The 26,951-nt window shown below is 37.5% G+C and overlaps 2 protein-coding genes across 3 annotated transcripts in view; one reads left to right on the top strand and one right to left on the bottom strand.

Annotated features, from left to right (window-relative positions):
* Positions 1–12,645, top strand: part of LOC102230755 — a 33,825-nt gene extending 21,180 nt beyond the window's left edge. For both annotated transcript variants that reach the window (XM_023347593.1, XM_014474414.2), the window contains 10 exons: positions 744–889; positions 2,025–2,151; positions 3,392–3,421; positions 3,540–3,652; positions 4,044–4,176; positions 5,256–5,395; positions 8,266–8,389; positions 8,953–9,111; positions 10,083–10,248; positions 12,135–12,645. In XM_023347593.1, the coding sequence (XP_023203361.1) occupies positions 744–889; positions 2,025–2,151; positions 3,392–3,421; positions 3,540–3,652; positions 4,044–4,176; positions 5,256–5,395; positions 8,266–8,389; positions 8,953–9,111; positions 10,083–10,248; positions 12,135–12,223 (1,227 nt within the window). In that variant the 3' untranslated portion in view covers positions 12,224–12,645. The remainder of the gene's footprint in view (positions 1–743; positions 890–2,024; positions 2,152–3,391; positions 3,422–3,539; positions 3,653–4,043; positions 4,177–5,255; positions 5,396–8,265; positions 8,390–8,952; positions 9,112–10,082; positions 10,249–12,134) is intronic.
* A 132-nt stretch (positions 12,646–12,777) lies between these two features.
* Positions 12,778–21,755, bottom strand: LOC102230230 (reticulon-4-interacting protein 1 homolog, mitochondrial-like). Its single transcript, XM_005813742.3, has 9 exons — positions 21,191–21,755; positions 20,955–21,106; positions 18,228–18,296; positions 17,791–17,915; positions 17,028–17,076; positions 16,760–16,896; positions 16,487–16,670; positions 14,655–14,750; positions 12,778–13,339 (listed from the first exon to the last, which is right to left on the bottom strand). Exons 1-9 carry the CDS (start codon positions 21,450–21,452, stop codon positions 13,166–13,168), a joined length of 1,248 nt encoding a protein of 415 aa, XP_005813799.2. The 5' UTR covers positions 21,453–21,755; the 3' UTR covers positions 12,778–13,165.
* Between the last annotated feature and the right edge of the window lie 5,196 nt (positions 21,756–26,951).

The following is a 26,951-nucleotide window of genomic DNA, read 5'->3' as shown; positions in this document are numbered from 1 at the left end:
AAACATGTAATACACTGAAATTAGGTGTTGGAATTTGTCTAAAATTGACCATGTGCAACCAACTTCTAACGTTTTACACGCAATTCTTAAGATATAAACCTCACAATAGGAATTCTGGGCACTATCTTTCCTGATTACACAAGGCAAGCTTTCAAGGCAACATGCTTATGCAGGTTAAATATTGTTACTGCAGTTTTTAACTGTGCTGCTAAGATAATTGTCACATTAAGGTTTAGACTGGTGCTGCTTGTTGGTTAAAAAAGACACATCAAGGTTTAATGAGAAGTCAGAGAAAATATCAGCGTCTTAAAATTCCCCAAGTTAAGTGACTTATAAATTTAAACTGTTTCCTAGGTTATGTTTTTCAATTAAAATACATATATTTTATGGATAACATTGTTCTGCCTACAAACATGTGGTAAAATATTTTAGCACCAGTAAAAAACATTGTTTTTAGTTTCAAATAAAGCGATCAGATAATGTGAGGATCTCATACTAGAATTACATGTTTTTACCTATTTAGTGTTTCAGATGGTATGAATAGTTTTTTGTGAGTAATTTGGATGACCAACATTAAATTAGTGTTTAACAGCACAATGAAAACATTTTACTAATAGGCTTCTTAGCTAGTTTTTGTGTTGTGATCTGTGAATCATGCAAATTTTAGCGTGCTGTGACATGTTCAGCATTTTCTTCTTATCCTTGTTCATTTGTGAATCTGGTGGATTTTATTTTTGTGGCAGGATTTTCTGTCTCCTCACCTGAAGCTGTTCAGTGACAGAAACTTTGGCAAGCTTGGAGTGAGTGTTGACCTCACTTTGCCTGTTGTTAACATGGATGACACGGGCTACGGCATGAAGACGCAGTCTATTGATGTCAGTAGTGGCGTGTAAGTGACACTTTTTAATATATTCATCCTAGAAGTCTTTGCTTTTTATCCAAGCAGCCAATGAAACTAAAAGACGCTTTGCTGGAAACATATCTTGACTACTTAACATGCCTGCTAAATTCCAGTAATGTGTGCGCTTTTTAAAATGTTTTTCTTCCCTTCAAGTTCATAATTAGCTGAGAGTTCCTGCAAAGCCTTGTTGATTTACTGCCAATCTTCGTGGTTCAGGTGTAGCGGTAAAACTGCCACACCCAGGCAGACAGGTCAAGACAGAGGAACAAATTCACTAATGTTTTTTAGTTCTCCAGCCTGCACTTCCTTGTCTAGGTATGTTTACGTTGGAGCATGCTGCCTCACACCCTGCTGTGGTGTGGGATAATTGTGAAATTCAGTTTCACACTATGTGTGGAGGAGGTGCGTGGCTGTCTGAATAAAAACACGCATCTACTCATGATCTCTATTTATATGTAGCAAGAAACATGCAGCCGTGCTATTTGGTTGTGGTCTGTGCTTTTTTCTAGTGTAGAAGTAAAGCAAACTGAGAGCAAATAGGGATAATGAAGAGCAGAACACGCAATGCTCCCTTGGGAAGCAAGTTGACTTCCCAAGGGAGAAACTAACAAGACTGTTATTACTGTGGAGCGGAACATTGCGTCCTTCTTTACAAGGAAGAACTCAGAAATTCTTGCTGCGCTGCTAGTCTGCCATTAGGCTGCACCGCCTCACCCATGTTCTCCCGCCGTGCCTGCAAGCCTGTGATTGGTTCTGAAGTGTTTGAATTTGACTTGCCTCTCATGCTATTACTCTATAAAGGCAGTACACCCCCTTGCTTTATTTTTTTTTCTTTTTTTTAATTCAAGGAGCCAGATCCAAAATGCCAGGACTTATTGTGATTTTTAATAAAATGCACGTAGCATTAACTTTGGTATTAGTTTGGATTCTGTCCAAATATTGTTGCAGCTTATGAGAATTACGCACGACTTGGAATCTTGTGGTGATCTTTCTCAGGAAATATGGTCACATCAAACACTCACCTGTCACTCTTAATTAAAGCAGAATGAAATTGAAAATTGTCATATCTGTCAGAGACATCACGCTCCTCCCCATCTGCTTTGTTTATTTTTTTCCCTTTTAGCTGGGTTGTGTTTGAACAGCCGGACTTTTGCGGCGAGTCCTACATCCTGGAGAAAGGCCTGTATGGGAGCCCAGAAGACTGGGGCGCGCTGCAGCACAAAGTTGGCTCAACTATGCCTGTCGTGCTGGTAAGAGCAGTGACTCACAGGAAAACCATGAAATCTCACTGTTTTTGCTTTGGTGGAAAAGTTGCCTGGTTATTACTGAGACGGCCCAGCGAGTGTGTCGTATTTAGCTTTCTGTTGCTAAAACAGCCAATGTTTTTGTTTGGGCTGGAAAGGTTAGAGGAGCATGTTTGACAAGATTTCACTTCCCCAGCTCTGACCCGCTGCATGTGACCAGTCACAACACTCATCTTTGTAGCACAATCTAATAATAAGACGGAGCAGATACAGCTCAGGAGTTCTCGGGCAATTCTCCACAGAGAAAATATCTTCAGAAGCATGAGTCACCCTCAAATCAAGAACAAAAATGTGGCCTGTGGAAAGGGAACATCATAAGAATGATCAGAAAGGTGACTCATGCAGAAGCTGTTTTGGTTACAAACATGAGGATAAACAGTCACTGTTTAAGCAGCGGGATGTAGTGTAGTGTCAAAATTTGAGTGAAAACAAAAAAGATTCATTTACTCATTAAAGTGTTCTTCTCTAATCACTTTATCTAAAAACAAGTTAAATCCCCAAAAATCTAAATGAAACAGGCATTCCAAAAAAGCAGTTTTGTCACTACGGAGGGAGAAATATGATGCGTCAGAAGTCTATAAACCCATGAATGGGTTCATTTGATCAAAGTGTCTGCATTCCACTGAGCTCAATGAATTTATAGACCTTGAAGTTATCAACTCCTGACTCCTTCCATTATGGTTTTTTTTCCAAGTAATCTGAGTAACTAAAACTAAGACATAGGTTATTACCAACTTTAGTCAATTTCACAAACAGATATTTACATAAAGTAGAGCATTCCTCCTCCTTAAAGTGTGAATCTAGTCAATATATGTAGGACAGTCTCAGCAGACTTTGTCCAGAAACTTCTTTAAAAACTATTCCAAGAACAACAATATGCATTATTCATAAACAGGTTTGAAGAATCGTAATAAAAATACTGCACTTTCTCTCCCTGTAAGGCTGCTGATTATAATTCCACCTAAACCTCCAAGGACATTGGGTCCATTTAAGCAATTGTACAAAAAGTTGATTTTTATGTCGCACATACATTTCATATCGACTTTGTACATAACAATTGGAAAAAAATGTTTGAGGATTTTTGTCGCCAATTATAAAGCATAGATTGTATTTTTATTTTCAGTTCTCTTTCCTTAGATGAGTTTTCTTTGTAAATCAGTTTCATTTCTCTTTCCTTTTATTGCAGGATGATTTTGAGAACACTGCCAAGTTTAAGGTAGGCCCTACCCACAATATTAGTGCGCAAGCTTGTATTCTTGTCCATCTTATCTGACTACGTGTGCAGGGTACATGACTCATTCTGTTATTGTTTCGCTTTTCTTTGTGTCCCCCAGGTGCAGCTTTTCTCTGATCCCGGTTTCCAGGGCTCTGTCCTTGTCCTGGAGGACAGTGCAAAGTGCCTGCAGGATGGTTTCTCAGTGGCTTCCTGCAAAGTCTTGGCAGGGAGGTGAGCAATGCCGCACGCTGAGGGGAAAACATTTTACTGTAACTGTTTTTGAGTTATGACAGGTTGAATCAATCGTGCTTACGGACATTTTGCAACAACCTTCGAAAAGCAGAGCTTAAACGTAGAGGCCGCTGGGAGCAGCTATGACTGAAAAGAAAAATCTCTGAGGCTGCTATAGCTCTGCTTTTCAGTTATTTTCATGTATGAGCTGATTAAAATACACTGCATTGCCTACACATATTTCAGTTTGCTTTTTGGCATTTGTTTATTGTACTACTTATCGAATAAAATCAGTACAAATGCAAAAAATGTTAAAGAAAATGACTTGATTTCATTGCAATCTTCATTTTTCCTTTGCATTCGTGTCCATGTTCATGCAAATGACCCTCAGCTGGCTGGCATTTGAAGGGCAGAACTTCACAGGGAAGATGTATGTGCTAGAGGAAGGAAGTTACCCAGATCTGAGAGCGATGGGCTGTGTCGGCAGGAGCTCATCCATCCTGTCGCTGCAAACTGTTGGCTTTGTGAGTCTGTATTTTGTCGATTCTTCTAATGCCATTCCACCCACCTCTGTGTTTCGGGTTGCTTGTCCCTTTAAAGGTGCAGTGCTTTACATCTTCTTTGTGCGCTGTGTTTCATAAATCAGTGTGTATAAGATAAAGGCTTTTACTGATTGTGTTGCCATTAGTTGTTGGGGTGCTCTGCTCCCTGGAAACTGCTCAGGTTATTGTTAGAGTAAGAAAAATGGAAATTAGTTTTGCTGCTTGATCTATTACAGACAGAGTTGAACACCAAGAACTGAAATTCAATCAGTTAGAAATCACTGGCTGCCTTGTTAAAATTTTATCAATTCAAATATATCTGTATCTTGACTACCTACACATTTTACATGCAAGGTAGTTCTGGCAGATAAGATGTAGTAATTTGAACAGAGATGTTAAAAAATTAAGTACAGCTCTCAAAAATGTATTTTAGCCTGTTTAACAGAGAATATTGATTGCTACTAGTTGTTTCTATCAGTGGACAAAGTGTTAGCTGTTTCTGTTGTTTCACCATTTTACACTTCCTTTATTAAGGAAATATGAAATATGATGGAAATATGATTTCCATTGTCTTGTTATTATGTATTTTACGCTTTGGAATTTATTATACATATGTGGTCTAATTATTTATACCATTACCACTCTTGTCCACAGCATTGGCCACCCAGCTGCCTTGTGGTTTCTAAACAAGGCAAATGTTGTTATGTAGCCCCAAGAGAGTGATTTACATATTTATGAACTTATAAGAATCCGTAAACTAAATTTAAATTGTAAAGTATTTTGAGTTTGAACTATTTTATGTTGATTTTGTACAAAGAATTGAGTAGTTCAGTTCTTTGTACTTGTACTCAGAAAAGGTGTTGTCCAGTAACAAATAAGACACTTACATCAATTTAGAAAACAGGCCTTCTTTACAAGTTTCCAGACAGCTTATTTGCCAAGAAGCACACAGGTCTGAGTGCGGTCGGTTTCCAGGGCAACTTCTGAAATGACTCTTATTTTGAACTGCGTGACCTGCAGTTTTCCGAGTTTGTTAATGCTCCTTATGACTTTCTTGGCAGGAGTTTTCTCTGCCATCCATCACTCTGTTCGAGCGGTGCGGTTTGCGGGGGAAGAGGGTTCTGCTCACAGAAGGATCAGTCAACCTTCCGCTGGCGGGAGGATGCAGCCGAGTCCAGTCCGTGCTGGTGGAAGGAGGCATGTGAGTACATTGTAACCCCTGCTGGACTGGTGCAATCTAAATTATATACATATACAATTGAAATCAGATATTTACATACACCAAATAAAATGACACACACATTTTTTTCTCACTGTCTGAAGTTAAATCTGATCAAACCTCTCTTGTTTTAGGTCAGTTAGAATTCCTGAATTATTTCTATTTCCTAAATGTCAGAGAACATAGCAGGCACATTTATTTTTAGATTTTTTTTGCGTGTGTCTTTCCTTGATTTCAGACGTTTAAACACATTTGGTCAACAGGAGGGATAACTGTCCCTTACACTATGACTTGAGTCAAACCTTTTTATAGACGTTTGAGGAATTACACCTCAAACACAAACATCTGAGTTAATTGGAGGCACACCTGTAGACGTATTTTCAGGCCACACCTGAAACACACTGCTATCTTGTTTGACACGATGGGAATGTCAAAGAAAATCAGCCAAGATTTCAGAAAGGAAATTGCGCAACTGTACAGGTCTGGTTCATCCCTGGGAACAATTTACAGATGTTTAAATGTACCGCGTTCATTTGTTCTAACAGTTATATACAAGTATAGACATGATGGGAATGTCCAACCATCATACTGCTCAGAAAGGAGACATGTTCTCTGTCCAGAAGATGAATGTATTTTGGTCCAAAATGTGCAGCTTTACCTCAGAACAAAAGCCTAAGACCTCGTCTAGATTCTGGCTGAAGCTGTTAAATAGTGTCATTATCCACAGTCAAATTGTCCTGTACCGACATGGGCTCAAAAGAATCTTCCAAATGGACAAAGCATAGAGCCAGAGTTGTTATAAAGTAGCTTAAATACAACAAAGTTAATGTTTTGGTGTGGCCATCACAAAGTTCTGATCTCAGTGGTACGGAGAAGTTGTGGGAAGATCTGAAAAGGTGTGTGCGAGTGCATCTTTTCTAAGAAAATAAAAGATGTTTCAGTGAACATCATGTTAATTTTTATATTTGGTTGTAACTGTTTTTAATTGTAACATATCTGCTTACAAAAAACAACCTGACTATTAGCCAAGAGAAGCTAATAAATATCTAACATATATTTCAGAGCTAGTGGAAACTGTGCAAAGAAAAACTTAAATTTTTTCAAAACTGTTTACAAAATTTGACTCTAGTGTGCTGTCGTGTATCAGTGGTCACAGCTCTTAAATCATATTAGGCTCTATATGAACCCAGGATGTTACAAGTTGAAAGAATAATAATCAAACTAAAATGAGGGATTCTTCAACTGCCACCCTTTGTGGTCCTCTTTAATTTGTGACAGTCCTAAGGATAAAGTATGGGAACTGAAAGAAAACCTGATCAGTGCATGTCTAAATAATAAGTCTATTGAAGCTGTCTTTGTTGAATTTTTGGTTCTTGTTTTATTGTCTTACTGGCAATGCTTCGACAAGTTAGCCACAGATAGTCTCTACATGGTGCATTTTGTGCATGTTTCTATCCTAAGCTCTCCTAACAAAGTCAAAATTCTTTAAATAAAAGGTAGCCTTTATTTCCATAAACTAAGTCTAACCTACTTATTTTTTACATTGTTGATTCATGACATTTAAGCTCCCAAATTTCTAGTATATCGGATTCCTCCATTACACCTTTTCATTTTTCATTTGAAAAGATAAAAGGATGTTGAAGAATAAAGCTCTGGTTGAGTGGATGTTGAAGAATAAAGCTCTGGTTGAGTGGGCATGACATGACTCTGCAGAATGTAAGGCAGGTAGCCAGCTGTCAGCAGGCAGTGACTGACAGGTTCATGCATGAGTATGTTTCTGCTGCAGATCAGACCCACTGTTGTGTCGAAGTAATTTATTCTGCAATGGAAGGCATGAAACAGAGAGCTATTTTTTATTTTCACAGAAAAAATATAAAATCAGTCTTTGGTCTGCTGGTTCTTAGAAGCGCTGCTTCTAAATGTATCATTTATGGTGGTTGTGAAGCTTTTTGCTTCCATAGTAATTAGCTGTGTGACAAACCACTGCCTTCGAGTCTGTTAAAAATGGATGAACGTTAGCAGACAAACCAAGAAACCCAAAAATAAATCTAATTGATTTTAGGTGATGAAACAAACAGGCTGAAAGGTTGACAATCTAAAAAAAAACCCACCTGGATTTGTTCTCCTTCACCAGAGGCTGTTTTTGAATATGCTTAAGAGAGAATCTCAAAGTCTCTTATCGCGACAGAGGGAACATGAGCTATTTGTGTAAATGACTGGGTGTGAAATGACATTTGGAGATGTTCATCAGATTTCAAATTCAGAGTGCTGCCTCAGCACATCTCACAGTGCACTGCTGACATGTAGATCAATGATGGAAACCTGCTGCTGACGTGTCAGATTTAGACTGCAGGTGTGAGTCCTGCTGAGGAAATAAAGAGCTCACTGGCAACGTTCTCAGTGGAGTGGCTTATTCCCACTGCAGAGCAAAAATCAGGATTACCTCAGAACCTTTTAAAAGATTATCTTAGAGAGGTTTGTGTTCTCTCATTTTATCAATCATTCACAGATCAAATATTTTTTTGAATTATTGGCTTCAATCCATGAAATGAATCATAACTAACAAAACACACAAGGGAATGTACAGTGCTATTTTCTTTTCTAATATAAAAATCTGGTAAAGATTAAGAACATATTTTTGGATGCATAAGTTCAGTTTGTCTTTTTCTCTTTTCTGTGTTGCTTTCTTGAGAATAACCAGTTATTCAAAGGCATTTATATGAAGACACAAGAAGAAAAATACTGCCCTTTTCATCTTGAAGTGATATTTATTTATGTGGGTTTGCTGTAATCATACAAGATGTAAGATTTGTCTTTGTTTTTGATTTTTTTTTTTTTTTTTTTTGCATCAGATGGATATTATACGAGGGAATCAACTATAGGGGTGGCCAGATTTTACTGAAACCTGGTGAGGTTCCCGACTGGCGGAAGTTCAGCACCTGGCAGAAAATTGGATCTCTTCGCCCTCTTCTACAGGTTTGCTCCACCCTGTGTCATACCTACCGCAGTTCAAAGCTTGTACTTAATATCAACTTCTAAAGACTGTGTTCATACATATGTACCAGACACATCTGTTCCTGGCATCCATTTTATTTGGAGATTCACGAGAGAGATTGGAATCACCAAACTGCAGATCGGCAGATCAGATACTGAAAATCTTTTTTTTTCTGTAAATGTATCAAAGCTAAAGGTTCCTGGGATTTTTGTTTTATAAACACATTAACCAGCAGCATGTACTTTGAGAGACTGTTAGTTTAATAAAAATCAAATCAGTTGAATCTGATGTTTTGAAACAGAAACGAGGATAAACTTGTCAATTCCTACATTTACTGTTCTGCTTTTTGTGTTTTACTCCTTGTTAAAAAGGACCTCAAAGAAAATTGGCCAGAAAAAACCCGGCGGATGAATCTTTACTTTGATTTGTTACCACTTTTAAAACCTAACTCAGAAAGGGAAAAAAACAACACTTTTAATCCAATAGCCAAATGTCATTTAACCTCTGATCTTCGCAGCTTAAATGTCTTTCCTTGTGTGTGCAGAAGCAAGTGTACTTCCGTTTAAGAAACCGACAGACGGGTCTAATAATGTCAGTGACTGGTGATTTGGATGACGTCAAACTTATGCGGATACAAGAAACTGAAGAGACGGACGGCGTAGAGCAGATATGGTCCTACCAGAACGGATATTTACACTGCAAGGTACAAGCTGGTCATTATTATATTGGTAATGTCAAAGGTATGCATTGTTCCTAAAGGGCTGCGGGGTTTCTACACAGTCCAAAAAATTGTATTTTATTGCATTATTTCCCAGTTCTGAAAAAGTATGGAAAAAGAAAATAGAGCATAAAAATTCAATCTGCAGACAGCATGTTGGTATAAGTTCTTATGTTGTCCCTCTTGACAGACTTGTCTATCCATCCATCCATCCATAAAGATTTAAAGCTTAAGGCCAAAAGAATATGACCAAAAACATTGCCCCAGATGTTTGAGTCTAAGACAGTGTGTAGCTTTCATCAGGTAAATGTGCAGGAATCCTGAGGCTGAGACTATCTTCAGCGACTTTGAAAAATGAAACTAATGTAATAGTCAAATTTGAAACGAAAACCGAGATTACTCAAATTATTTGGACTGGAAAGACCATAATTGAGTTTAATCCTGGAGTAAATGGAAATTAATTTAGACATTCAATCATTTTCAAGACATAATTAAGAGAGATGTGCGCATCAGGTGTACATATCACTTACATGTCTGACTTGATGATTGTGATTTTAATTAAATTTAATTAAATGTGACAAAGAAATGGCTGTAAAAAAGTTATTCAGATTCCATTGACTCAGCAGCTGTGAACCCAACAGAAACTAAGGAATTATTTCCATGTATGCATCGACTCACATGTTCCTAACCTTTATTGGATTTTTCTGAACTAAAAAGTGTGTTTCCAGACCTAATAAAGTGGAAGTTTTTAAGTTTGATGTCTTACATAACAGAAAAACTTAATAAATTTCTTAATATCCGACCGGCTGCTCGCTGGTCAAAGCTGATTGAAGACAGATTGTGAGGTTTTGATCACTTCCCAGATAACTTGTACACCAAAATATTGCTCTTCTGTAGTAATAAAGGAACCAAACAAAGATGTTTGCTTCTGTTTCTTTCTAATTACCTGCATCCAGCTCTTGGAGGAGTGCTGCCTGAGTCCAAGTGGTAGTGTCACGATGGCTGGAAGCCGAGTTGGTCTCACGCCACCAGAGCTTAACAACCAAAACCACCTCTGGAGTATCACCCCTGAAGGCTTCATCCGCTACAGCCCCAACGCTGATCTGGTTCTGGAAGTCAAAGGTGAGCCTCCAAGCCTGACACCGTGACTCTTGAATCTTAAAACATAGGTGATCCAAGTTATTTATCTTACATGTCTAAAAAGGTAAAAAGTCACCACTGGAGATTATTTCTTATGAAATTATTTTATTATTTCTTATGAAATAAGAAATAATTTCTTTTTGCATTTTCACAGATTTCAATTAAACATTTGTATGTGTTTTGATGCTAATTTATGTGATAGACAAATATAAAGTGGTTCATCACTATGAAGTGGAAGATTAATAAAGCAAGATTTTCATAGCTATGATTATAACGAGACACACAGCTGTACTATTAATACATTAGAGGTTTGTTAGGGAAGATTATTTAAGAAATAGGAACAGGTCATTGCTCAGTCCATCATATCGTCACCTTCCTAAAATAATGGTCAAAGTCATTTTTTTTCCAAAGGTCACCTTGGCAAAAAAAAACACCTTCTTTATACCAAAAGTTCCATCCATCCATTTTCTGTACACCTTTGTCCCTAGTGGGGTCGGGAGGGCTGCCGGTGCCTATCTCCAGCTAACGTTTAGGGCGAGATATACCAAAAGATGATATAGGCAAAAAAAAAAAAAAATCACTTCTGGCAAAATGTGAAAATGGATACCTATACTGCCTCAGTAGTATACAGTCAACCTCTAGAGAGTTTTGCTAATGAGCTAATATTGACGCTAGGTATGCTGAAGCAGGGTGTGTCTTTGAGGAATGCAGTTTGAGATCACTGCCTTACAGAGGTGAGTGCTAATGGCATCCAAGTTTTGAGATGTTTTTAGCATTAGTGGCCTTTATTGGATAGTAAACTGGCAGGAAACAGTAAGGAGAGAGCGAGAAGGAAGACATGCAGCAAATGGCTGCATGTCGAACCCAGAACAACCACAAGGACTGTAGCTTCAGCACATGCTGTACCTTTTCCTTCCACTTCACGTTAGCACTATACTTTGTGATGGTCAGTCACTTAAAATCCCAATAAAAAAAGACATTGAAGTTTGTGTTTGCAAATCTGGACAAGAATAAGAAAATGCAAAAAAGTTAAATTGGTTCATTTTCAAGGAACAGTATTAGACAAATAACCAATCATTTCAGGTTGAAACTTAACTACTGTATCCATCACTCTTCATAATAATGCAGTAATGGTCCTTAATGTTGTCTGTGCTTTTACAATTTTCGTTTGGGCACATTATGCTAAAAAGAAAATTGAACAACTGGCACTCTTACTAATCTTTCCCCTCAAAAAAAGCTGTTCATTAGTGACATCTGGTGGACTAAACACTAAAAACTTGTACGTTACATTGGAGTAATAACTTAAACTGTGGCTTTCACATACGATTTGAACGTCTGTATTAATATTAGAATATGAGTTCAGAATAGGCTCGTTTGTCAGATTAAAAGTACCTTTTGAAAGTAACAACCTTTACGCAGGCTTTGAAATACTTTCAATAAGCCTACATTTCTGTATCAAAATTGTATTTCTTAATTGATCAGATGTAATATTCTAATTTTAAATATTTTCATGACCTGTACCTGAAAAATAATAATTATCGGACATAAAGGGTTGAAATCATCAGTTTGTAATTGTAATCTATGTAATGTTTCGCTTTGTGAATCAATTTACTGAAACAAATGAACTTTTCTTTAACATGCTAACTTATTGAATATTACTATGTGTTATAAAGTGTCATATGCATACAAATGTGAGCATTGATCTTGCCTCTGACCTAGTCATTTAATTCTGATGAGGTAAATAATTTGGAGCATGAAATCCTTCTTAAATAGAGTTACAGTGATAATTTGTATGTCTTCATGATTTAAAAAAACAAATAAACACTTAATTATCTGGATACTAACTGAAAATGTGTTTTGCATTTCAGGTGGACATCACTACGATAAAAACCAAGTGATTCTGAACACACTTGACAAACATAAACTACAGCAGAGATGGGATGTGGAGAGCATTTAAACGGCCGTGTTGAACTTCTTCCTCTTTATAAGAAGAACTTTGTTGGAGGCCAGAAAGGACAATATTTGGCTTCAGAGCTGTGCAACCTTTTGATGAGGGAGGTCAACACGGAGAATAAATTTTCTAAGAATGTATTATTACCCATTAAGCATATATTAAGTAGGAACTTGAAAATACTTTGATTTTTAAACCTACATAAATGTTTCTTTTAGATTTGTGTAAATTTGTCCATTGGATAAATCTGTTTCTCCCCAATAAGTTAAACAGTGTTACCACTCTTACTTTGTAACTAGCATCATGCCGCTGCGTCCTGCCTTACATTCCAGCTGCATAAAATACAAGCAATAATCACTTGTCTTTTTTGTTTTACCAGAATTATTAAAGCTGTACAACTATTTTTGTCAATAAATATCTTAAATATATTGCATCTGCATCACTATTTTATAAATGTAGAAAGGATAGATGTAATAAGAATTTATTTGTTTTTCTCAAAAAGAAATTCTGTGAACATGCAATACATGGTTATGTTATTCCAGCAAGAAAACACAAAAGAGTACAAACAAATTCAAGTCTTTTACTGAGAAACCTTTAAAGATGACTAAACCAAATTCCATGTTATGCATATATATTCATCAACATGTTTCTGAGTCTGGATAACAACAGAATGGTGACCTGATTAACTTTTAAATGTCACCATTTTAAGTGTACTTTAATTTCAATAGAGCATGAACACAGCATAATTTAAACACCGTTTATAAATATAAAATGGCGCAGAAAGGTGAGCGCTGTAAGAAAAACATCATTTGGCTTTCTTCCTTTCCTTCTTCACCATCTTCTGTTCATGACCTTTCCCATTTGGAGTTCACAGTCTGTTGCTGTGAATTGTAGCATTGTGAAAGGTCAAAGAAGTGCACGAGGGATTCGCTTGGCAATTTTCCATCTTCAATTTTGCTGCAGCGTTTCTTGCACTTTTTGCTCAGACTCCGCGGCCTCCATGTACTCATCGTCTTCAGCCACCTCAACCACAGTCTTCCCCCTGGCGTGACCCTGCTCCAGCTTCTGGAACGCTTGAGGCACCTGGCTGAACGGAAACTGGGCCTCCACAACCGGCAGGATCTGGAACGATCCAGCAGAGAAAAATTCAGAAGCTTAAAGTAGAATCGCTTCAATAGGTGTGGGTGAAAAATTATGAACTGTTGCCTGTCTAGAGTTGCAGTGGGCTTTTTTCATTCAAATGTTTCATAAGGGAGTTTCCCTGCCTTCTGAGCCTGTAGTTTTTGACTGAAGTTGTTCTGTTCTATTTTGTGGATTCAGGACAAAATGAGCCAGTACTGAACACATTAGTCTCTCCCACTGCAAACAGTGACTATAAACACAAACTGCAGTCAAAGACAGTGAATACAGATTTTTTATTTTTCAAAAGCGAGACATAGTGGAAGTATAAAATCTGCATCCCCACACTTATCACCCCTCTGATAACAAGGTCTTAAAATAATATTTCATAGCAGAAAAATAATCTCACACAAAAAAAGTGCATCCATCAATTTGATTACATTTACAGTTCTAGATGTAACCTTTTGGACAGAGATATGCTTTAAAAGTCAAAAGTGATAAGCTGATGTTTTGTTTTATTTCACAAAATATTAGAAATAAAAGTTGTCTGTTTTTTTTGTTGGTTTTTTTGTCTTTTTCACACTGACAGGTTTTGAAAATAGAAATACAATTATGCACATGTGATTTATGTGTATAATAAGCTCTGCTTTAGCAGTGCCAAATGTGAGGGAGAGGTTAAGAATGTGATGAGGCTGGACAATCCTCTGCTAGTCCAGCACCAGCAGCTCAGCTTGTTATTCTGGTCAGCAGCTCTTGTCTTTAACAATGAATGGAGGGCGCAATGGCGTCACTACAAACCAGATAGTGGGTGTGTGTGTGTGTGTGTGTGTGTGTGTGAGTGAGTGGTGGTTTTGTTATTTATGTGTGTGTGCTTATTCCCCAGCTTCCAGCCACTGGTCAGGGTGTAAGGCAAGCTGTAAGCCCCCCAGGACAAAAGGACAGAGGGTCCACATGCCTCGGCGACTGGCTGCTCAGCACTGTTTTAAAATCCATTCACAGTTTCCTGGCGCCCGACTCACATCGCCCCCCAGCAGCGCACGCCGCCACGCTGCCAGCTAAGCCAAGCGAGGCACTACGGGAGTTTGATTCTCGCTCATTTACAAAACCGCGGGGAAGCGTTGAACACAGGCATGTAGGGAATCCCTGGCATGTTCGTTATTTCTGCTCTCCATGATCTCCATCACAGCATGAGGTCCACTGTCAGCCTGCGACTGCTGTGCAAATCAGGCAATTCCTAACTCTGCTACTTTGCCAGCACCCACAGCTCTGAATGTCAGCTTCGCATGATATGAATATTAAAGCAGTACTGAGGCAGTACCTTCCCTGCATCCACCAGCCGGCTGACTTCATCCAAGGTGGGACCGTCGGGAGCATAAAATGCCCACCTGTAGAAAACTCCGCTGGAGGTTATGTTCTAGGAGGCAAAACAGAGTGAAGGCAAAAATGAGAGATAAAACAATCAGGACAACTGATGAAACAGTTTGTTGGTATTTCTAATAAGAAACATTGCAATGAATAGTCTCTTTATTAATGTCCATATTATTTTAGGACGTCATATTTTTGCTTCTCTTATGCGTTTAAGCAGATCTGTATCCAATAAATGTGTTTCGAAGCAAGAAAGTGATCCGATTTTTATTTATTTTATTGGGAAGCTGAAGTCATTGCCTCCAAAACAAGTTATACACAAACTAAACTTGTGTAGAAAGAACATTTGCACTCTGCTGCATGGCAGATAGTGAGCCTTTTTACATTATACCACAACTTTTAATGTACTTTACAGGATTTTCTGTGATAGACCGAAATAAAAATTATGAATAACTTAAGTGAAGGACATAGTTTAAGAAAAAAGACCATTACGGTTTGTGGATGTAAGATAGAAACAGTTCAAGGTGCAAGTACATTTTTTTTCAAAGCTTTATATGACAAGGGATGTTTTCAACACTTCTCTAACATCTGCAGCAGTGGTCCCTGACTGATTCTTGACATCTTGAGTTTATAACAAGCTGATGAGGTAAATAAATTATTTACGTCTGAGTGGCAGGAGCAGCAGTCCACCAAAAAGATGCAGGACACCGATCACCTAAAGCAGGGGTGTCAAACTCCAGTCCTCAAGGGCCGGTGTCCTGCAGTTTTTAGATGTGCCACAGGTACAAAACACTGGAATGAAATGACTTAATTGCCTCCTCCTTGTGTAGATCAGTTCTCCAGAGCCTTGCTAATGACCTAATTATTCCATTCAGGTGTGGTGCAGCAGAGGCACATCTAAAAGTTGCAGGACAGCGGCCCTCGAGGACTGGAGTTTGAGACCCCTGACCTAAAGACTGGAATAAGGTCCCGCCGATGGTTCCTGCTATGTGCACATTCACCACTAGAGGGCTCAGTTGTGCTATGAACTCCCTGATGTGATGAGATGAAAGCTAGATGGTGGTGGTGAGGCCGCTGCAGCTGAGCCCCACCTAACTGACCAGCTGGCTGCTCTCATGGACAAAAGGCCTCGAAGGCTTGGCAAGACATGCTGTATTGCTGGTATTTGCTGGTGGGGAGAGTCAGTCAGTCGGCTGTAATCTGAACAAATACCAAATACTGCTGCGTCAGCGGCAAACGCGCGCGCACACGCACACACCAATCAAGTCGAATCTCCTCGCATGCACAGACTCACTAACAGCCAGCCCCACCGCGGCCAGCTGTGCCGTCATCGCTGCCTTCACTAGGCCAGGCCAACTTGACTCAGTCCCTACAGCTGCTCCACCCTGTCCTGTGTGATTCATGCACTGCAGTCATGAAATGTTCAAAATTCACTACTACTTTACCAAATTAGAAGATCAAAGTCTGAAATTCTTACTCCAAGTCTGATTTCCTGCTAAAGTCTGAAAGGCAGCCAATGTAGCCTGGTCATGTGATGACACGATTTCTCACGCCCTGTTCAACTAATCTGATCAACTGAATGGAAGTAAAATGTAGAGGGAACTACAGGTGTCTGAACAGGTGTGCATTCCCAGCTAAGCGCTCTTGAAACACCGTTGAGCTTTAAACATGACACCTTTGTTCAGGAATCCCCACCCAAACTGATCAATTCATAACAAAAACAGATTCGTGTGCATTTAGAGATGATAACTTCTGTACAGAATCATTCAAGCGATTCATGTTTACCTGAAAGGCTTTGTTGTGCAGGGTCAGCCCAGCGTGAAGTGATCCATCTAGCAGCCCCATGGAGTCAGTGTTGAGGAGTAAAGGTGACACCAGCGTTACATACTTCGCCCCTGACCAGGGCTTCAACAGGCGCATGGCCCACTCCTCCGTATCTTCTCCCACATTGTCCAAAATAACGTCAAACCTAATGGTACAGCCACAAGCTGTTCAATTTAACAAAATCATATTGAAAGATAGGTTAAAATATGTTTTCATCAAAGCCTATCTTTTCACCTCTCCATCATGTCCAGTTTTTCAGCCACATCTCCTGCAGTGTAGTCAACCACCTCATCGGCTCCAAGACCTCTGACGAGGCCTTCGGCATTCTGAGAGCAGGTAACGGTCACATGGGCACCCCAAGCTTTTAATAACTGGATAGAAATTTTTTTTTTTTTAAAAACAGATGTAAACTGGCAGCAAGAGGTTTTTCTCTTGTTTATGAAAAAAACATTTGGTTAATGAGTCAAATGTTCCAGCAACAACAGAAAATGATTTCGATTACTTGAATTGAGAACGTTCCGACACCTCCAGATGCTCCAGTGATCAAAACTCTGAGGAGGAACATAAAAACCAGGTTATTTACCATGTTACTCATTTAAGCAATGCTGTCAACAGAAACTGCATCACCCTGGGGTACAAAGGAAATTGTAGGAATGGAAGATATGACCTAATGCCTTGAAATTGTTTCACAATAATCGCCGCTGTTTTTCACACATATTCCAAGTTAAAACCACAAATTTGAAAGTATTTGTTTTAGATTTCACATGACCAAAGTGCATCCAGAGCAGCCAACAGTTCTAAGACCCAACTTATGTTTAATTTAATCTCAGTAAAAAGTTGTGAAGAAATCCACCACTCCGCATCACCCTGAACACACCATCCCCACAGTGAGACAAAGTAGTGGCAGCATCTTCCTGTGGGAATAGTATTCTTCAGAAAAGCTTGTTGTTAAGAGGAATAACGATAATAATAATTACCCAATTCTGGTTAAATAAGGTACATCTTATCTACTTTACCGGAGGAAACCCTGTCTGAAGACGTTTAAGATGTTGATACTTTTATAAGGCACTACTTGGTTTATGAATTAAGTCTTCTGTTTATTACTGTGATGAAGAAAAGAGGAGGAAAAGATACAGTTATTTTAACACACCAACTTACAGGAATGACTCTTTCCTCATCAGGCATAACTTACATTTTCTGTAAATAACTAAAAAATACAGCTTATGGTAGGTGAAAAGTTTATCCAAGGTCATGCTGCTTCTTGCCTTTTATTAAAGGAGTTTTCCCTGCACAGACCTCCTGCATTCACAAGAGCAGAGAGGGCCGTGTTGGCTACATAGGGGATGGATGCAGCCTCTATGTGACTCAGTGATTCTGGCTTGTAGGAAACCTACAAAACAAACAAAAACAGTCACAATAAGCCTAAAAGAGCTGCAACAAAAGCAAGGCGCTACAGAATGAGAGAAATATAGCACAGAAAGAAAACAGGCCAAATTATGTGTCTGCAATTACTGCCACAGCAGCTACTGCCACCAAACAAACCTAATCCTAATTGCTTACACAGCAGGGCTTCATAACGTACAATCACTTGAAATAATATTTTCTACAGTACATTTTTATATTTTCCATGAAAAACAAACAATTACTTCTAACTAATCTTAAACGCATGCACTGATGTTATACAACAGTCTCTATATCTCACCTCATACTCTGTTAGAGTCACATATTCTGCCAGGCTGCCTTGTTTCCACGGTGGAATAGCAGCCCACACCTAGAGGACCAACATGACATTTAACAAGGTGAACACAGCTGAAATTACCCGCCCACTCATGCTGTCTTAGTCTGGCTAATCAGCCATCTAGTAGAAGACGGTTCCTGCCGTTTATCATAATTAACTTGCTTTAAAGGATATTTTTAAACGGGCGGCTCACTGCTGTGAACAGTATGTTGCTGGAAATCTTTGTGTGTCCTTCTGTTCCTTAATCATGTTCACTTGAAGACGAATTCGCAAAATTGCATTTCAGCCTACAGGAAGACACTAATGTGGACATGTGGGAGACAACACAGTAGGCGTCCGTAATTATTATGAGTCAACTTAATGTAACCACCGACCAAAGAGAATCTTTTAGTTCCAAGAAAGAACCATGAATAATAACAGTGTAGCCTGAGTAACAGGTTACACTGTTACCCTCTGACTGTAATACATAGTCAGAGGGTTTGACTATGTATTATAGTTGTTGCCATTTAATGGGGGTGAGATGAAATATCTCTCTTCGGTTTTGGCTGTGTCAACATTAAAGCCATGTCACTGGTTCCAAATGTGTGTGAATTACTGGAAAAATAAAGAAAAAATTACAAATGACTGATGTATATTTTTGTTTTTGTCATTTTTTTATGCTGATCAGCTCACAGTCTGCCCACATGAACAAGCCTAATGGCTTCTGGAGAAAAGCTTTAAGATCAGATTAGATAAAGATCAAATTTTCTGGCCACATTGGCAGGCAGAATGTATGACTTTTAGAATTTAAAAACACTGTATGAACTGTAAGGCAGGATGCTGGTGAGGCTAGTGGTGAAAATGGGGCACTGTGCAATGATAAAGGAATATCAAAAAAGGGCAATCCCTTAATACTCCAACTAAATCTCAAATCAAGAAAGAGACTGATAGATTTTCCAACATAATTATCTATGCTTTGTCTATTTCAAAATATGTTTTGGAATAGATCAAACTGGTTAGCATTAAGCTTTTGGAAGCTGCTGATCTCAACCACACTGAAAATCTGTGGACTGTTCCTCAAATTAAGAATTACTCCAACAGTTTGATTGTTACAAAAACTATAGGTTGAGGTGTTCGTTGGTGTCACCATCTAAAGAAAAGCGTAACGCTCTGTGGTGGGCTTTGTTCCTGAACATAACTGAAGAATATTCAGGGTTTCTCAAAATTATTGTATAAACATTCCAAACTTTTTATTATTTAAATCTCCAGAATTTTGTTTTGAGCTTAGCCCATTTTGAATTGCTAAACATGTCAAAACAGTCTCATTATAAATGTATGACTGAGATTTCTACAACTTTATTAAGACCTTCAAAAACAGAAGGTAGAAAAGAAAGCAAAGAAGGAAGACTAGATCAGGGTTTGCACCTGTGGCTCTGGAGCCATAAGTGGCTCTTAATCATTTTGGCTAAAAATGATTTTAAAAAAAATAGAATCAAGTACTGGTAATGTTTTGAAGAGACATAATAACATATGTAGGTTTTAGAAGTTGCCCATAAATTTTTATGGAATTATTTCACTGAATTTCCACAACGGGATAACACTAACGGCACCAGTATGTGTTATTAGATCCATTATTCTTGTCATTAATCAGGAAACTGAGGCTTTCATTTTGTATACATAATTTCCCACAGATATTAACATCCCGTAAAATAAAATGTATCCATCTTCTTTGTTGTTCTTTGTTTTAAAGCCTAAAAATTGAAATAAAACAGTTTTTCCATCATAGCTTTTTAACAGAAATTTTAAATTGTCCTTTCTCAAAATGTTATGTAAAATTACATGGCTAATTCCAGGTGCAAAACTTGGATGGATCAAAAATGCATTAAAAAGAAGGAGGTTTTTTTATCCATTGTTTGATCTCATTTCAGAATTTAATCTTCTATGGTAAAAGTCAAACATCAATTATGCCAAATCTTTTAAATCGGGAAAAAAAATGTTGCTGTCCATTTCTGACATTTACTTCCTTTAAAGCCATAGTTTGCAGCTAAATTAGAAAATATTAGAATAGTCTCACTGCACAAATGAACCAGGAGAAGAGTACAAATAAATTCCACATTTTAGTATTTAAAATAAGCATGTACAGAGTTTCATTATAAATGACAACAAAACAACAAATTGAAGCTGCTTAGAGGTAATAAAAAAAGCTGTACTGAATAAATTGTAAAAATTTCTCAAAACTACTGGTGGTATCATGAGCTGTAGTTGCTTTTTCTCCCAGATGTAACTGTTTTTTGTAAAAATGAATAAAACTATGAATATTTTCAAACACCAGTGAATTTCCAGACTATTTTTTTATGTCTGCTAAGAGAGCAAAGGGATTTAACTTTCTAACAACCAGTCAGAACCAGTACATCGGGAAAAAAAAAAAGTTTGAGCAGAGAATAGCCAAATGCAGAACAACATCTGACAGAAAATTTGTGGAGTCACAAATGAAGAGGGTTGTGGATAAAAAAGCTCCTAACAGTTTGAGAAACTTGGAGAACTTCTGTAAGGTAGCATGGGGAAATATTGGGAAATGATGGGTGGGTGGTACAGTATGTTAAAGAAGATTGAATTCTGTTTTTGTATCAAAGGGTGTTTTGTGCATATTTTTGCAAGACACTGGAACTGCTCTTCATTTTTTCTAAGACAGATTTGTATTGAAGTGCTTACCTCATCTCCTGGAGCAAAGTGGGTTACCCCAGACCCACAGTCCACTACTACACCTGACAGATCACGGCCAAGAATGAGTGGAAACTCACTAAAGCTGTTAACCAGAGACAAAGGATCCCTCCTTAAGTTAAGCAATGTAGCTCCGTAACCCCCTACAGAGGAAAAACATCGCAAATCATATTCATTTAAATATTTAGATCTTGTGTTATTGCTGATAATGCCAGAATAGCACTTACCCCTCATATTCAGATCCAGAGGGTTGAGACTGGCCGCGCTGACGTTTATCATCACATCATGTGCAAAATTAACAGTCGGGATAGGGATTTCTTCTGTGTGCCTCAAAACTCCACTAGAGCCATACTGATCAATGACCCAGGCTGACATGCTCTGCAGCCTTGAAGGTGAACTGCAGACATTTCTGCAGCCAGTCCGGGCTAATGTTTTGCTCCAGCCTGCAGCCCTCCCATTGAACAAACACAGAAGCCTGACTGATGCCATAACTCTGATACAGCGCTTTCAAACCCACTGCCAGCTAAGGTAAGCTTTAAAAATATGTCATTTACGACTGCCTGTTTGGTACCAAGCTAGCTAATTACTGGACAAAGCTACAAGGCTAATGTCAGCATGTTTAACTGGTTGCCGCAAAACATGCATGCCTTAAGGTTGATAACAGACTAAATACATCGGCGACAGTCCACCTGTGTGATTCTACATTTCAATAAGCATGAACTACTGAGTACAAACCTACAGAAAAACGCCTCTTTCTATAGCATAAGTTATCAAACAAGCTACCCTCTGAACTCAAGGAGGTAGCCAATCAGATATTAGTAAACATTGACTCTGTCCAATAGTGTGGAAGAATTGGTTGTGACGTAATACGTTTTGATTCGTGTTTCCGCCACATTTTTATAATGTGGATTATTTCACGTCTGATTGTTTCTATCCGCATGTTAGTTTTAGACATGTTGCTCAGAAATAAGTACATGTCGAAGATGAATGAATACATAAATAATTAAATAAATAAATCTGTGAAACGAGATGTACAGAAACTCAATAAGTTGGAGCTTATTGAAATATACATTTTTAAAGTCTGTTTAAATAATTGTCAAATTACTAATCATGATCAACCTAAATGAAAACAAATGCCTGTTATAAGAAAGTGGTTTCAGTTGGCATTTCTCCACAAAACATAAATAACAAAAACGCAAAAACACAATTTAAAAGTTACAATTTCTCAGCAAAAAAAAGTGAACAATGTCAAGGTTTTAGAAAATGCAACCCAGGGGAAGCATAAAAGAAAATGAAGCCTAAACTAAATCCTGGAGATACCCGAAAAATAAGTGGGGACATATTTGTAGTTACTATTTTTATAATTTAGTTTGTTTGTTCGTTTTATATATCAAAACGTCTCTTCTAAATAAAATGTTGGATCTCAGTGAGACAAATAAAAACAAAGTAAAAAAATAAAGAATATTTCCCAAAATGAATAGTTGATACAGAGTTCTTAAGTTTAAAATGTTATGATGACTTTTTCCAAACACTTTTTCTTTTTTTTTTGTTATTATGACCAAACAACACAATCTTAATTTCTTCTAGAATAAATTAGCCTCAGTCATTCTGGTAGCTGCCAATTTCAGTAAATGTTAAAGATATACATTTTTAGGCACCCTGGCTTCTTTCAGCGTCTGAGCTTATTTTTAATGTTAAGCTCACTTTACCGTGGACAGTGACACTTATGTTCCAACATCTTCCAGTTTTTTATACATTTAAATCTTGGTTATTACCAGCCGGCTGACTTGGTCTTGGTCTAGGTTATAATTGAACACCCAAACCAATTATAGATTTTTTTTTAGAGATAACAATTATTGTCAAATGTAAGAGAATCTTTTAGATTCACTTTCCATCTGTCAATGATTCCAAATACATCAAAAGTTGCTTGGAATGGATGAACGGCAATATTAAGTTTCTGGAAAGGTGTTGTCTTTGTTTTAATAGATGGCTATGTGAGTAAGCTAAATGAGCTCTACCAAATCTCCTAAAAATACTGGTGAAATATCCACCTAGAATGAGGCTTGCTAAAATATCCACCTTGTTGATGACTACTGAAACAGAATCGCTTCACAGCAACTTTCTAAGATGCATCAATTCAAACTTTGTATGGATAGTTACAGTTAGTCCAAAGTTAATATCATCCTTTGAGAATCTTTGGAAAAATTTAAAGATTAGGATAAGAACAAGGATGCTGTCCAACATCAAGAGCTTATTGCAAAAGATACATAATAAAAATCATCAGTAAAAAAAAAAAAAAGCAATTATAGCGATTGCCGTAGCAGAAACAAAACGTCTTGGCTCAGTGAAAGCAACTTTAGATTTAATTCTGCCAGGGGCTTGAATAGTTTTTAAATTAATTTTGAATAAATTTTGAATAAATTTTGATTCACACGAGAGATTGGTTTATATAAATCTTTGGATGTCATTGATACAGTCAAAAATCAGAACCATAAAAACTGTCTCCACAACAATTTCCAAAACAATTAAATCTATTCAGCTCCTGGTTTTTTCCCCCTAATATCATAAAAGGGAAAACAAATAAAATATTCATAAGCCAACATGCTTGAGAGATTTTGCAAACAATAAATTCACTGCTGAGTGCCCCATCAAATGTACGGATACCAGCCAGAAAGCTAAAACTAATGGATTGGCCAGAGAAAGAAAAACTGAAAACCTAATATTTACGTTTCAATTAGTCACAAGGGGCTATAAGCAGATTGCTTTACATGATGTCTAAAAGAACATGGCACTTGCTGCATGTCTTTAACTGCTTAACGGGAAATAGTCATATTCATTCCATGCAGTGTCAATATCTTTAACTATCTTTACCGCTATAATATTGCAACTAAAAGACTACATGAATTTAAAGCAAACTGGTAGTATACGTAATCCCCCTCAAAAGATTAATCCTTGCAAGACTTGTGTAATCTCAAGAAAAGAAAAAAAATGTGCAGGAAAATTGAATTATGTCTTTCTCAGCAATTCATAAGTGGCTGGAAAAGTAAAATTTGTAGCAACTTAAATAAATAGATATATTAAATAACACTTGTCTGATATGTGATGAGGCCTAATGATGTTCTCTTGTTCCAGAAACTGAGGACAGAGAGGCCTCGGCTTGTGTGTTCGTGATTCAGCTCAGAACCAAGTAACAAACAGCTATGTCATTATCACCAGAACTCCCAGCAGAAAGCCGACACCATGGAAATTGGGTGCTTTGTCTGTGCTGGCTCATTATGGTGTTTCTGCCTAATGATTTATGCCACCGGTTGCCACATTAAAAAAACAAAAAAACTTCAATTTCATCCTGCTGAGAGCAGAATGCATCATCCTACAAACATTACCCTGACAAAACTAAAAATTTTCAAATACTTTGCTATTTATTCAAGAAATGACAGACTTTATGAGTAAGTCTATTTCGTTTTACAAAAATACACATGCAGTGTAGTTTTTCTAGGTCTGTCATCTGTCTCGAGACCTGTGGCCCATCTCATGCGGCTGCTCCAAAAATAATATCTTTGGTCTAATTTCATTTGGTGGTCATGAAGAAGGGCAGACAGTTTTTGACTAAAAATGAACACCTCCTGGGTTTCTATGCTTTCCTTCTTAATGAATATAAAGTGTCCAGCAAAACTATTCACATCCCTTAAACTTTTTCAGATTCTCTAGTTACATCCACAAGGCTCGGTGTATTTTATTTTAAAATATATGTATCAGACTAACATAAAGTAGGGCGTACGTATCAAATAAAAGGTGAATATTTTTAAATAACTTTAATAATAATAAAAAGTGAAGTACTGATGTCTTGGCTGGAGGGTGTCCCAACAACAGTTATCAAGTCTTGCCACAGATTTTCAGCTTTGTTTAGGAATGGACGTCTCTGACTGAGCCATCCTAGAATATCAATGTACTTGGATCTAAAGCAGGCGTCTGTAGCTTGTGGCAAGAGGCTCTTTGAATCTTTCATAATGCCTCTTAATAACTTTGGCTAAAAATTATATTGAACCAACTAATGTTTTGTTGTTGTTTTTTTAAATATGGATAGAACAGCAAATGCGGATTCAAGCAATTTTTCAAGTTTTTGGTTTTTCAAATTGCATTGAATTTTGACAACAAACTGATAAATTGTATATATTATTCTTGTCATTAAGTTGTAAAACGCTTTTTTCTTCACATCATTTTGCACAAATATTGACACCCAAAAGAAAACAAAAATTATGCTTTTTTTTTGCAAAAGTTTATTTATTCTTTATTTTAATGCCTAGAAATATAAATAAAAGTATGGTTCTTTTCTATTGTAAATATTTATTAAAAAAATAGTTTCAAGCGGTCATGTAGTATTTGCAGCTCTAAATTGATTTTATTTAGCTTGCCTGAGGGCAAAAATGGTTCTTTGGACCATAAAGGTTGCAGACCCCTGACTGATCAGGTCAGTTCTCAGTGGGCGTACTGTTATAGATTATTTCCTGATTCAAGACATCTCAAAAGAACAAGTGTTTAGTCTGATCCTGCAGAATTTGATGACATGCTGCGTAGCCAATTCAGCCATTTGAACTATCTTTGATAAAGCAGGGTTATGTCTAAAATGAGGGAAAATTACCTGTAAACACTGGAATTGGACAACCCAGATCCAAACCACTTTGCTTCCCTGTTCCTGTTAAACCCATGGAGCTGGTGTGTTCTGGGTGATGTGCAGTGTTTGTTTTCTAAACTCATGGTATTTTGTATCTAGGCCAAAAAATTCCCCTAGCTGATTTCTGGCAAACTACTGGACTTCTAATTGCTTTTTTCAACAATGGCTTTCTTCTTTCTACCCTTTCATAAAAACCAGATTTGCAGAGTGCACAGCTACAGTAATAGTTTCCCTGTCAATAGCTTCGCCTACCTATACTGTGGTTCTGTGCAGCTCCTCCCCCACCTGCATGTCACACTTTTAAAGAGGACAGATGTCCAGCTGAACACTGAGACCCCGCTTCAGTTGGATGAAAGATATGAAAGGCCACTAATGGTGAATAATGATCACACAAGCACCGCTTATTATGTGACAGGTCAGTTCCCCACTGAACAAAAAGAGAGAAAGAAAACAGGACTTGGTGTTCTCATTTTTTACTCTTAAGGGAAGGTGCTCAATAAGAATGTGCTAGTTGAATTTTAGGAAACTGGTAGCAATGAAAGAAAGAAAGTACCCATCAATGTGGTGCATAGACAGGTCACTTTTTTAAAAAAAATTACCAATATAGGTTATTTTGCCTGTCTTGTGTCTTTACTTTATGTGTTTAGTTTATGATTGTTGCTTAAACTATAAGCATTTAAATAATATCAAGCAGAAGTGAGACATACAGTGTTTTGGAATTAAGTGTTCATATCACATTTCCATATTTTGTCACATTAGAACTACAAACTTTGTTTGTTTTGGCTTTCTTATTTTATGTACACAAAGAAGTACAGTGTCATCATCCCCACTGCAAAACATGGTGGTTGCAGCACCACTTTGCTTTTCTTTAGCAAGGACTGGAAAGCTGTAAAGTTGATGGGAAGATGGATTAAGCTAAAAGCACTACAATTCTGGAAGAGAACCTATAAGTTGTTTAGGTTTTGATTCACTGCACAACAGAAAAACCATGCAATGCATCCAGATCAACAATGGGATTTTTTATGTCCAATTTACAATGGGACATAAATAAATGGGACATAAGGCTTCTTATATATACCAGAATAACCAAGGCATTGTGTGTTATCTTAGTTCAATTGAAAAAAAACAAAAACATGAATGGGCAAAAAGTCTTTTGATGTACAAATATGTACCTATTCCAAAGGTCTTGAAGGTCTTTTGCTGCATTCTACTTGCAGCAAAATGTGTTTCTTAAAAGGATTTATTCAAGGTAGGTGAACAAATGGATACAGAATATTTTCGAAAACCCTGTATGTGGTATTCATAAACCACAAAGG

Source organism: Xiphophorus maculatus, chromosome 15 (assembly GCF_002775205.1).
Source record: "Xiphophorus maculatus strain JP 163 A chromosome 15, X_maculatus-5.0-male, whole genome shotgun sequence".
NCBI lineage: Eukaryota > Metazoa > Chordata > Actinopteri > Cyprinodontiformes > Poeciliidae > Xiphophorus > Xiphophorus maculatus.
The sequence above is the reverse complement of the archived record's forward strand: the minus strand, read 5'-3'. Positions and strand labels throughout refer to the sequence as shown.

Coding starts and splice junctions, on each gene's coding strand:
- LOC102230230 (XM_005813742.3), bottom strand. CDS start 21,452: ATGGCATCAGTCAGGCTTCTGTGTTTGTTCAATGGGAGGGCTGCAGGC. Junction 17,916..18,227: donor TGACTCTAACAGAGTATGAG/GTGAGATATAGA, acceptor TTTGTTTTGTAG/GTTTCCTACAAGCCAGAATC. Junction 13,340..14,654: donor GGCTGGTGGATGCAGGGAAG/GTACTGCCTCAG, acceptor GGATCGTTCCAG/ATCCTGCCGGTTGTGGAGGC.